The sequence below is a fragment of the Triturus cristatus genome, chromosome 12, assembly GCF_964204655.1.
Source record: "Triturus cristatus chromosome 12, aTriCri1.1, whole genome shotgun sequence".
Classification (NCBI taxonomy): domain Eukaryota; kingdom Metazoa; phylum Chordata; class Amphibia; order Caudata; family Salamandridae; genus Triturus; species Triturus cristatus.
This window is the reverse complement of record NC_140595.1, coordinates 105,504,917-105,518,223: the sequence shown is the minus strand read 5'-3', so window position 1 is coordinate 105,518,223 and position 13,307 is coordinate 105,504,917. Positions and strand designations below refer to the sequence as shown.

General features: G+C 39.6%; 1 protein-coding gene across 1 annotated transcript in view; it reads left to right on the top strand.

The window, feature by feature from the left end:
- The window catches only part of LOC146772760 (mas-related G protein-coupled receptor member H-like), a 96,395-nt gene extending 84,296 nt beyond the window's left edge, over window positions 1-12,099 (top strand). Inside the window, exons 2-3 of the mRNA XM_085639727.1 lie at window positions 4,771-4,832; window positions 6,691-12,099. Of these exons, the coding sequence (XP_085495853.1) occupies window positions 6,724-7,710 (987 nt within the window). The 5' untranslated portion in view covers window positions 4,771-4,832; window positions 6,691-6,723 and the 3' untranslated portion in view covers window positions 7,711-12,099. The remainder of the gene's footprint in view (window positions 1-4,770; window positions 4,833-6,690) is intronic.
- Window positions 12,100-13,307: the final 1,208 nt, after the last annotated feature.

Here is a 13,307-nt window from a genome sequence, read left to right as displayed (position 1 = left end):
CTTTTACGTACTTGGGCATAACGATGAGTAAGAGGATGAATTGGAAGCCTCAGTTAGATTTGCTAACCCTTAGGCATAATCAGTTAGCAGGGGCCCTTTTAAAAGAGCACCGGCTGTCTTACACCAAACCGGTAGGTCCAGCACTTGCCATATACAATGGGAAAATCAGGGCTTCCATAATTTATGGTGCAGAACTTTGGGGCTTCGATAACCTAGGCCCCTTAGTCCTGGCCCAAAATAAGTTTTTGAGATCTTTGACTGGCCTTCCCCAATCATCCCCCCTCAAACCCCTATTTTTAGATCTGGGATGCACTTCCATTGAGGAGGCAGCGGGCTTTAGACCCCTCGCGTATTGAGACGGCTTTGGACAACCCCTGAGTTAGTACCATACGCCAAAGCAGTTAAGTACATCAGAGAAGCTGACATGTCTTCAAAAATTATTTGGCTGAAAAAAATCAAAAGCATGCTGGTCGATATGGGGCTCAGGCACTTGTGGGAGGACCCAGAAGGGAATCAGTTTCCGTCTAAAAATGATTTTAAATCTCTTTATTGGGTCTTAAGTCCCTGTCACTGGTGGATAGTGCATCCCTGACAGGCCTCTTTTTAGATCATAAGTATGAACACTGGTTTGAGGCCTATTGGGATGTCGATACGAGACCCGGTGACAGGAAACTGTATCACCAATTTAGAGTGGGTACCCTCCCCCTTAAAACTTTCACGGCAAAGTGGGGAGATGGAGACACAAAATGTACTGTGTGTACATCTCAGGATGAGTCCATACTCCATGTATTGTTTGTGTGCCCCGCGTATAAGGGTCCCCGTAATAAATGGATTAAGCCGATTTGCCGTAATATTGGCACAAGATCATCCCAAATAGCATTGCGTATTTTAAAGACAGATACAAGGGAACCTGTAGTCATAGCTATGGCAATAATTTTGAGCTGGGCATGGGCCCTTAGAAGAAGTAGTTTGGCTGCTAATGCAGGATCCATTTTGCATTAATGAAGTGAATAATATTATGCTGGATGATTCTCCTCTGATGGACATGTGGGAATACTGTCTTTTCTTTTATGTGGCTCACCTTTTTGATATAATTGTGCTTTGCAATGAATGTAAAATTTTTCCTTTTTAATCTCTTTTTTAATATAATTAATTAATCTTTTTTTTAATAATAATTGAATTCATAAAGTGTGGTTCACATGGTTTTATATAATGTTTTTATATGTGTCTCTTTTATGATTGAAAAATTGTCGAATAAAGAAATTGAACTGAATATGTGGTAGGGGAAGTTGTGGTCGATTTATGCGACGAAAACACTTACAGTAATTGTCTGTGATAGAGTTGTACAGTTTGACACTATCTGGCACCCTTTCAATACTTATGTGAGGAAACAACAAAATTCCCTAGGGGTGCCTATGATATGTTAAAGACTCTACGAGCTTCAAGGGTGTGAAAGATGCTTTCCTTGGTGGCAGGGAGCCAGTCACATCCAGGTTATTTATTTATTGGTATTTATTTAAAGTTTTGTATAGCGCAAACATGACCCTAGCGGGTATCAGAGCGCTTTACAAACAGGTTGTGGAAGACAAAGGAAAATAGTTGTGGGAGAAAAGCAAAGCAATCTACATCAGGAACACAAATGTTTGCAAAAGACATAGGTAGATAGTTGAGGGAGAAAAGTCAAGCAATATATATCAGGAACAAAAACGACATTTCCGTAGGCGAAAACGGGCCGTAACAGAAGTCAGGTAGTAGCTGAATCAGCAAAACAGGGTAGGCGACAAAAGGAGAAAAGCTTGTAGTTCAGTGCAGTGTTCATCAATATGGCTTTCACTTCCCTGTTGAAGGCCACTGTTGAGGGAATTAGTCTTGTTTCCACAGGTAGTGAGTTTCAGATTCCCGGGGCAATGCCAATAATCGGACAATAGGTTAACATGTCAGTATGCAGGAAGTTTCTTGTTTTGTGCTTAGGGCAGAGGTCTTCAAAACTTTCTAGAATCTGGTTCTCCTCATCATTGACAAACATCAACAACCATAATTGCCCCAAATTGCCACGGCAAATCGTTTTTACGGTGAGGAAATATTAAACAGTGTTTAGCAAACCAAAGGTTTGTGGGTAACTGTGGATCGGTGCCAGAGGCTTACCACACAGTTCAAACATTCGCAATGGTACTTTATTTTTCACAAACAAAAAAAACATAATTTGACAAAACGTATTTGGATGATAACACCATTTACAACTAATGTGATGTGTGTGCTTGTTTTTCTTCAGAGAAATGGTCAATCTGTGGTTGCATTTCATGAGTACCAGTTTAACACACAAATGTAGCAAAAAGGTGACCAATCTAGCTTTGCAAAGGGCCTTCTACTGCACGGCAACACATGTTGCTGCTTTTTAGAATCTTTTGAGCCGTTAGAGTAATAAAAAAATGTGGTCGTAAAAATCAGCAGATTATGTGGCAGATGATGGATTATGTGGCAAATGTGGAAAATCTATACTTATGCTAAAATCACCATGGCGGCACAATCGCATAATTCCAGGGGTCCTGGATATAATGGCTATTACAGCCATTATACCCAGGGGCCCTGGAATTATGCAATTGTTATGCATGGGTTGCAACTTTAGTGCACGGCACCCGAGGAGAACCATGCCATATTTCATGGGACGCAGGCAGCTTGGCTCTTACAGCTGCCTTTAACTGGAGGTTGCTGAACATCATTAATCGTAATTAAAACATACCATTTGCAATCATTAAGAATGCACTGTAAGGTCCAAGGAGGATACTTTCTTTAATTTCAGGGGAGGAGGTGATTCCTTAATCTTCCTTCATACTATTTTTCCAAAATGGTTTTATTTTTAACATTATGAACACAGATGCTTCTATTTTAGCAAAAACTGACTTCTGGTTACATGTGTTTGCTGCTGTTATTGACTGCAGTCAAGTTTGGGGGGCTAGAGGGCTTTGAGGGTATGAAAATGGGGACAGGGTCAAAGTTATAGCTAAAAACAAAATATTTTCTTTAACCATCAGATAGCTACATGTAAAATAATGGGCAGTTTAAATAAAAATAAATACATTTTGAGAAGTTGTTTCTCAGTGGAAATTGCACTATGGTACATTATGAAACCTCTATTAGTTAATGCACTGCAAAGGTCTGTGTGTAACCAGAGAGCCACAGAATTAAATCTTGGTTGGTGCAGTGGAGAATAGTGACTTGGGTATTTTTAGTGCTACAAGGTAAGAGCCTGTGACAGAAAGCACTGTGAATATGTTGTCATTATTTTACACTTGCATAACACACAGTAAAAGACAAACTGCTACAAAATGAGCAAAATGTTTTACAAAAAAATGGCGCTTCCAAGATATAGATTTCAGTAAATACCCAGTACATAATACAATTGTTTAAATAACTGTCCCTTCAACTCCCCCTCAGGGACAGTAAGCGCTATGTAAATACAATGACCATTAAAACCAAGCACTTTACAGCTTAGTTGTTAACTCTTTGCATACCACTCAAAAATAATAAATCTTTGTCATCACAAAGCTTCAAGGGATTGGATCGATCCCAAGTATCCTTTACATTTGCAGATTACCCTTTACATTTGCAGATTCCCCTTTACATTTGCAGATTACCCTTTACATTTGCAGATTAACCCTTTGTGCCTATTTGCGTTTCGTTCAGGCAAGCAGCACACAGCTCTCTGCCCCCTTTGACTTCACAGCACATAAGACTTCCTGAATGACACTCCAGCTGAAGCATTTTAACTATCAGAATTAACCGTCCAGGGTGGTTGTCTTTTTCACCTTTTTGATTAAAGGTAGAAGTGAGGCGAAGGAATGTGCACCCCCTTCCCATAACTCCACAGCCCCCATGGGGGTCGCGCCCCACAGATTGAAGACCTCTGGCTTAAGGGGGGTGGGCGGCGAGGGGTGTTGTCCTGGATGGTGATGATCAGTTGCACGTGTGCGAAGCTGTCCATTTGGAAAAATCACTATACTCTTACAATACCCGCTGTGGAACGTGGACATGCAGTGTATACCTAAATACCAATAAGTGTGTCTTTAACTCTTCAAAACTTAAAATAAAGTTATTTGAAAAAAAAAATAACTGCAGGTGCACTGATTACAACCACTAGCACAAATTAATCACTGCCAATAAATGTGTACCTAAACACCTAATATTCAGTATTTGTGTGCACAAAAGGAGGGGAATTTCTCACCTCCGTCTAGTGAAAAGCTTAATATCATATTGGTTTCACCTATATTTTGACCCTGCTAAATTAGAATTTCATCATGAATAACACTCATAAAGAGGTTTACCAATCAATTTCAGAGACTGATATGACTTGTGAATTATCATTCCCCTTCTGCATAGATTAATTTCTCCGTCATCTTCCCTACTCATGTAAGAGGGGTCCATTTTCTGGACATGGAAGAGAAAATACTATTTAGAAGTGACTGCAATAGGGCATTTTTATATGTATAAATGACATGGTCGGGAATATGTACAACTTTAAAGATCATCGTATACAATGTTCAGCAATGCAGATTTCTTAGTTTGCTTGTTTTATTGGTAAAGAAGTCAGAGCGATGTGGAGAGTTTTATAGAATTGAAAAATCAATGATGCAATTGAAAGGTGGACAATTAATGTCACTGAGAAAAATATTTGTATAAAATAAAAAACTATACAGTGTAAATTGCCTTCATCCTTAAATCTTCCTTGACCACTGAAAACCTTTGTGCCTCTCTCTTGTTGTCCTCCTACAGAGTTCAGTTATGAATATTGTCGTACCATATCAACAGAATATCAAATACTACATATTTTGAAGGTACGTGTAGATTTAATAGCTTTCACCTTGCTGTGAAATCATCTCACATTCACTCACTAGTTTACTCACTCTCTTAATCCCTTACTCACTCGCCTAATTGCAAGAATATATTCTTAATCCAGAAGAAAAATTGTTATGGAGTCTATTTTGTGGACAATGATACAAATGCTCTCTACTACACAGCTCCGGCGGGTTTAGTTTGGATGAGCCTGTAGCTAATGACATTGAATGGTGTGATGCATTTAGTACTAGGTGTGTAAATTCACTGCTCCATTTTGAACAATTTATAATATGTATTGCATAATGTTTTCAGATTTCTTTTAATAATTATTTAATACAGTTAATATTGGGATGCATATATGGGAAAAGGTCTAACTCTTGATCTGATAAAGAATACATAGAATTAAAAAATAATTCAACCAAACCTCTAGGTTAATATGAATGAACAAATGAGGCTAATGTAGGATCATTTAGGGAGATATAAATGAGGTATATTTCTCAGATTGAAGAAAACCAGATAGGTTCCTACTTGAAAAGTTGGGAATGAATGCTAAACCCGATTGAGGAACATCTTAAGTAAATATGGGTATGTTAACACTACTGTTGATTGGAGCACAATATTCCTTAATAGTGGAGGTTTCAAATGCTTTTGATGTCTTTTAAGGGCCATTGAAACCCTCCTGGGCATTCAATATTGTATAGTGTTGCTGTGGCTATCCTAGAGCCCTCAACTGTAAAAGGAATAAGTAAAAGGGTCATGTCTATGAAGCTCCCTAAAGCAGCTGATCCTGGTGGGACACCTGCATTTGCCTATAGGAGAAGCCATGAATGGTAGTCATTACAGTTGTGCAACTTTTATAGATGGATTGTGAAGAACGGTTTCATTCCCGATGCTTTGAACTGAGACAAGGTTAAAAAATGTTGAAGGCGTGATCTGGACAAAAAAATTGAAAAAAAGAAATTTAGCATAAAACTGAGCTTGCACAGTGGCTTGTAGGCTGTAAGTTCAAGAGAGTCACTCTCCTTCTGCCCCTTGTTCTGTTCAAAAATAGTTTGGGTAAATAACACAACATATCCACCGGTTTTGTGTGTGGGTTGTGTCGCTATAGCATACAGTTCAGCGGCCTGTCTAACAACGCATTAGTAAAGGCTTATAATGATACAGTTGTCTACTCATCTCATATCGAGTGGGATTATCAGGCTAAACCAGCACTTAACCTTCAATTTATTTGAGGGAAGGATCCTGAAATTTAACTTAGGGGTCCAATTGACTGCCATGGTTGGGGGTAATACATTAAAACTGGGTCCCCTTTCGATGGAGACTGTGGCTACAGACCACTGCAGTACCTACACAAGTTAAACATCCCAGAACCAAGGACAGCTGTGAACTTAGGCTCTAAAGCCCACTCTGAAAAGATTGTCTTAAGCTATTTTAACAATGGATGTGTTTCCTCTCTTACAGCTTATTGGATAAACATTAGTTCTGAGATTAGATATTCAAGAGGAGTTGGTATAAAACAGAGTATGTTTATTACCAGATTCTTGGAATCATACAGAGTTCTTTATGTTCCATATTTGAATATTTTAACATATGCTCTTGACTGGATGTTCTCTTTATTATTATAACTTGAATGTTGTGTGAAAGCAGGTTCTTTAAGGAAATCTTTATAGGCAGTTGGTCCTGTCGAATTAGAAATTCAATATTGACTAGCGTTGTATCTATTGATGCATTCCGCTTGTCTAGTTTGTTGTACTAATTTTATGGGGTTTCTGGTCAATAATTCTTAATATTACTTATACAGATGGATATGTGGTGTATTCACTCATCTCTGGCTTTTATCTGAAACTGTATTTACAGGTCAAAACAGCTGTAGATCCCAGAGGGCCGGAAATGGAGGATCATTTCACTGCCGCCCAGATTCCTGCAGAGATGGAGGATTACGATTATTTCAATAATTTTAATATCAGCGAAATAGACAGCAGTCATTTAGATTCAACAACTCTTGCCGCACTTTCCATCCCATTGGTTATTTCTTTCTTCGGTCTGATTTGGAATGGGATGATCGTCTGGTTCTTGTGCTTTAGGATGACAAGGAATGCCTTCACTACGTACATCTTGAATCTGGCCATCTCTGATTTCATATTTCTTCTCATTCTTTGCATTGTGTGCCAACTTGTTCTGCTGGATCTGCATGGACTGATCGACGAAGATCTTTCCTATGACATTCTGGTGGTACTGTCTTTGTTTGGGTATCAGAACAGCCAGTGTTTCCTTACTGCTATCAGCGTGGAGAGATCTCTGTCGGTCCTTTACCCCATATGGTACCGATGTCACCGTTCTAACCACCACACTAGCATTGTATGCATCATTCTATGGATCTTCTCTTGCTTAATGGTTGGAATAGATATTTTGGTTTGTGTTCAACACAGGATATGTAAAGAAATCAACATATTTCAGTCTGTTATATATTTTTGGGTCTTTCTACCCCTAATACTGCTGTCCAATGTGATCCTGATCATTACAATCTGGAAGAGGTCCCAGAGACGTCACACCCCAAGACCCTACATTCTCATCTTCGCCACAGTCCTTGCATTTCTTATCCTCTCTGCTCCATTCTCACTGATGATGTTCCTTGAAGCCATAAGTATTGTTCAAATGGAACAATCGCTAATTGTTATTTTCATTCAGTGCTTTTGCATTAACAGTTGCATCAATCCCATTATATACTTCCTAGTGGGCAACCTTCGGCATCATGGATGCAAGAGTGCTTTTAGGGGTGCTCTTCATAGAGCATTCCGAGAAGAACCAGCTTCATCAGAGGATGAAGAAAGTGTCTCTTTCCGATGCCAGAGTCTCAGAATGAGTTCTTCTGTTTAAGGCATCAACTGAAATATGAACAAATGATAAATTCAAGGGACCATTGCATCCATTCCGCACCAGCTGCATATCACCGGCTGACTCATTCTCCATGTTTTATTCACTAGGTTATATATATGCCAGAATTATCCAATGATGAGGGCGTACAGGTGACTGCGGCTAAAAGGGATCAATTTAAGCCAAAGCCAAAAACTGTGCACCTGTGTATTTCACCATATGTCATTATTTATGTGCTCTCATGCCTAGGGCCTTCTTAACAGAATTATAGGCAAGCGGGCAAAGCAGTGAAATGGGCCCTGCCTACACAACCACTCACAGGAATAACAAGCATTGAAAATGCAATAGGTCTCGCCCTCGTTTAAGTTAAAGCAATTCTGTTTGTAATTAGGTGGCTTTTTAGCTTTGCTTTTATTCATGTTCTTCAACATTTCATGTACATAACATGCATATGTATGCATATATGTATATGTATGCATGCATTTATATTTGTATTTAAATAGATATGCAGATGTATATATATGTTTATATATCCTTGTTACCACGTCGTGACTTCGGCAATCATCCGGACATCAGCAAACTAGGGACACGGACCTCAGTTAAGTGCAAATTTGATTTATTTAAAAGCAAACAGCCATAACGTTTCGGCTCCTCCGAGCCTTGCTCACATGACAAAGTACCTACAAATGAGTGCAGCTTTTAAAGTGACAAAACAAGTTAATTGAACATCACGTGGGAGACACAGTCAGTGAAACTGAAAATGTACTAAGTATTACATACAAGACCCGATGACATTATACAATGCTACGCACATAAAATAAGAGAAGCAAAATAGTATAGTCAGTACTGACAAATGTCTGGTAATCTCAAGAGTTGATCATTGAATTGTTAATGATATCAGACTGCTGTTGATCACAGAAAGTTATGTTATGTTATGTTACTGGGTATTTGTTGAGCGCGCGGCTACTCCCAAGAGTGTCCCGGCGCTGTGTGCTGCTGGGGAACCCATCCTGGCTTTCCCTGTGAGATGGTCCCTACTCTGCATCTCCAAGTTGAAGACAAGCATCCCCGGCGCTGATGGGGCCATAAGTGGAGATTAAGCAAGCTATTGCCCAGAGTTGCTGAGTGGGATCCATGGTTAGAGTAGGCACCGAGGCGAGAATTATCGTGTCCGCTGACCTTGGCCCAAGACCCTGCCGCGTCGGGAATCGAACCCTGGTCCCGGGCCGACTTCTGCTTCCGGGTCTGCCGCCTCTAACCAGTGAGCCACACCACTCCACCAGTGAGTGCAAAGTTAGCTGCCCGTATTACAATCAATGCCTGAATGCTCGGTCTGAAACCATATAATTCTTTTCACAATGACTAGTATACAACTCGGCTGACAGCTTACATATAGCAAAGTCCATATAAATATAATATGTATATTGGAACATATGATCAGTCAACCTCTCCCAACCATGAATAAATATAAAGTGCTAAGGTGAAAGATAAAAAGAAAATCAGATATTATCTTTAAAAACACGTGTCACATAAGACTAGACAGTTCAAGTATCAAAGTATACAATCCTGTGCATATTGCACTAATTAAAGCAAACCGAGGCTAAGCTAAAAGGAGATAGAGCTACCACAAATAGAAGCAAGGGTTTTTAATCCAATTCCCCCGTTGAATAATGGCTAGGGTTAAATGTGCGAAGAATGGAACAGGGACCATGCCTCCATGTGCAAAATCCTGCATACAGTACTGATACTAGAAATAAATAATAGTATAAATACATAAATATATAGAATGGATATCCATAAATAGAAGAATAAATAGGTGAAGAACAAATCAATAAAATATTGCATAATTCCAATTAACCTGAGGGAGTTAGTACCAAATAACAACCTCCCTTTAATAGCACCATTCTTCAATATTGAATATCATATATTCATTGAAATCAATACCATATAAAACCCAAAGTCATGTTATCACAATGTAAAACCTTGTTTGGCCAATATATGGGGAAAGGAGAGTAAAAAAACTATGTTCAGAGTGTTTTAAGTAACGTGTTGCAGAACAAGGACCACCTAAAATAACATTCAACCCAGACATGTGTGGAGATCCTCAGTGATATTCAAGCCCGCTGGAGACTTAGAGTCCAATTGAAGAATATATCGGGTCTCTAATCTACGCAAAATGGACTCTCTGTCACCGCCCCTCCTGCTAGGTGTGATAGCATCGATGACATAATACTTAAGGCCACTGTTATCACTGTTATGTGCTTCTCTAAAGTGTCTAGCAACTGGATTAGTATTATCCTGGTTGGAGATTGCACGGAAATGTTGCAATATGCGTTTGTGTGTGGCTAGCTTAGTGCTCCCTACATATCTAAGTCCGCAAGGGCATGTGAGCACATAAACTGCATATTCTGTTTTACAGGTTAACAGTTTGTTGATCTTGTGTTCCTACAGCTAAAGGGATCCACATAGGTCTTAGTATTAATCCCATGGAGACAAGCCTTACAAGTTTTACATTTGTAAAACCCACTATTAGTTTGTAACCAAGTAGTCTTATCGATCACTTTCGGGTTGGTATTAACCAAGCAGTCTCTCATTGACGGTGCCCTGCTGTGTGTAATCGATACCCTCAGTGGAAGCATGGGGCCAATAACAGGGTCACTGAGTACAATGGGCCAGTTACTATTGATGATCTTATGAAGACTAGAATGTTGTCCATTATAACCCATAATGATTATGAAGGGGTTAATTATATTCTCTTTGGCTCTTGCTAATTTGACATCCTGCTGCATCGGTAAATGAGCCGTGGTGGTGTTACGACCCAGTAACTCTTCTCTATTCATGCTCATGGATTTGGTAATTGCACTATCTATTGTATTCAAAGAATAACCTCTTTCTCTGAATCTCTATTTGCTCAGGGATTGTGCCATTTTAAGATCATCCTCATTGCTGCAAATCCTTCTGAGACGCAGCATTTCCATGTAAGGAATGCTGCTGATAAGATGGAGTGGATGTGCGCTGGTTGCGTGCAATGTAGAGTTACCTGCAGTTGACTTGCGATAAAGCCTAGTTTCAATGCTGCCATTGTGAATATAAACCTCTGTATCAAGATATGCTATGGTTGATTGACTTAAAGAGGCAGTAAAACGGAGATTAAGATCATTGTCATTTAACTCAATAATGAAATTAGCAGCTCCTTCACTAGTACCATTCCATATTACAAAGAGATCATCGATATAGCGTAGCCAGATAATCACATTCTCTTCAAAGTTCTTTGCATGTTTGTTTTTAAGAACCAGTTCTTCCCAACGTCCCATGTGCAGACAGGCGTAGCTAGGGAAAAAACTAGCCCCCATAGCTACGCCTCGCAACTGTCGATAAAGGAGATTGTACATAAAGTTATTATTCATAAGACAATGCTCCAACATCTCAACCAACATATCGTTATGGTCCTTGAACTGAGCAAATTTTTGCGAAAGGCAATAACAGATGGCCTGGATACCGTCCTCATGATTAATACTAGTGTATAAAGATGTCACATCCAATGCCAACATCCAATATTCTTTTTTCCAGGCCACATTCATGATTTTGCGTAAAAAATCCCCAGTGTCTTGTACATAAGAATCCAATGATTTGATAAAATCTTGTAGGAAGAAATCAATGTATTGCGAGGTTTTTTCATACATTCCGTTCCGCGCTGCAATGATAGGTCTACCTGGCGGATTGTCACGATGTTTATGTATTTTAGGAATGAAGTATATAGTGGGGATGACAGGATTGTCTTTTCTCATAAAGTTATATTCAGCATCCGAAATCAAGTTTTTTCTTTTCCAACATGCCAATTTGATATTAAATGCTTTATTGGATGCATTGATGGCCGCTGAGGTGGTTCGGATATAACATTCTCTATCATTAAGTTGTAGATAGGCTTCACGATCATAGTCATCCCTTGTCAAAAGTACAATATTTCCTCCTTTATCGCTTTGACGAACAATGACATTCTTTTCCAGCTTAAGTTTGCGCATGAGAGTCTCATATTGCTGAGTTTGGTGGTTATATTGACGTTGTTTTTTCTGAGTCTCTATGTGCAATTTTTTGATGCGGGCTGTCACATTTTCATGGAAGAATCCCGTGGCATGATGGGATTGAATGTGGAGGGAAGTCTAAATGGAGTTATCGGGGTAAATTGGTTAGTACCCTCAGTTCCAATAGTATTGATGATGTTGCCTGCTCCCTCCGTGTCCCATAGTTCTTGCATAGCCACTAATAATGGGACCTCAGATGGGGGAGTAGTCATGGTGGTACCTCCAATGTCTTGTGCACCTTGTTTAATGTTCTTCAATGCAAAGATTTTTTTTATATGTTTATATATGTATGTATATATATCCACATACATATATATAAATGCATATGCATATATATACATATTTATATATATATATGTGTGCATATGTGTGCACGTAGAGAGGTAGAGGTAGAGAGAGGTAAAGAGAGGTAGAGAGAGGTAGAGGTAGAGGGGTAGAGAGGTAGAGAGTTAGAGCTGGAGAGGTGGAGGTGGAGAGGTAGAGGTAGAGAGGTTGGGGTGGAGAGGTAGAGGTAGAGAGTTAGAAGTAGAGAGGTAGAGGTAGAGAGGGAGAGAGGGAGAGAGAGAGGGAGAGAGAGAGAGAGGTAGAGAGTAGAGAGTGAGTAGTAGAGAGTGCGTAGTAGAGAGTGAGTAGTAGACAGTGAGTAGTAGAGAGTGAGTAGTAGAGAATGAGCAGTAGAGAGAAATAGAGAGAGTAGTAGACAGTAAGTAGTAGAGAGTGAGTAGTAGAGAGTGAGTAGTAGAGAGTGAGTAGTAGAGAGTAGTAGAGAGTGAATAGTAGAGAGTGAGTAGTAGAGTGAGTAGGAGAGAGTAAAGAGTAGCAAAGATTGAGTAGTAGTGAGTGAGTAGTAGAGAGCAGTAGAGAATGAGTAGTAGAGAGTAATAGAGAGTGAGCAGTAGAGAGTCAGTAGTAGAGAGTCAGTAGCAGAGAGTAGTAGAGAGTGTGTAGTAGAAAGCAGCAGAGAGTGACTAGTAGAGAGTAGAATGTAGTAGACAGTGAGTAGTAGAGTGAGTAGTAGAGAAAGAGTAGTAGAGAGTAGTAGAGAGTGAGTAGTAGAGAGTAGTAGAGAGTAGTGGAGAGTGAGTAGTAGAGAGTAATAGAGAGTAGTAGAGAGTGAGTAGTAGAGAGCAGTAGAGAGTAAGTAGTAGAGAGTAGTAGAGAGTAGTGGAGAGTGAGTAGTAGAGAGTGAGTAGTAGAGAGTAGTAGAGAGTGAGTAGTAGAGAGCAGTAGAGAGTGAGTAGTAGAGAGTGAGTAGTAGAGAGTGAGTAGCAGAGAGTAGTGGAGAGTGTGTAGTAGAGAGCAGCATAGAGTGAGTAGTAGAGAGTAGAATGTAGTAGACAGTGAGTAGTAGAGTGAGTAGTAGAGAGAGAGTAGTAGAGAGTAGTAGAGAGTGAGTAGTAGAGAGTAGTGGAGAGTGAGTAGTAGAGAGTAATAGAGAGTAGTAGAGAGTGTGTAGTAGAGAGCAGTAGAGAGTAAGTAGTAGAGAGTAGTAGAGAGTAGTGGAGAGTGAGTAGTAGA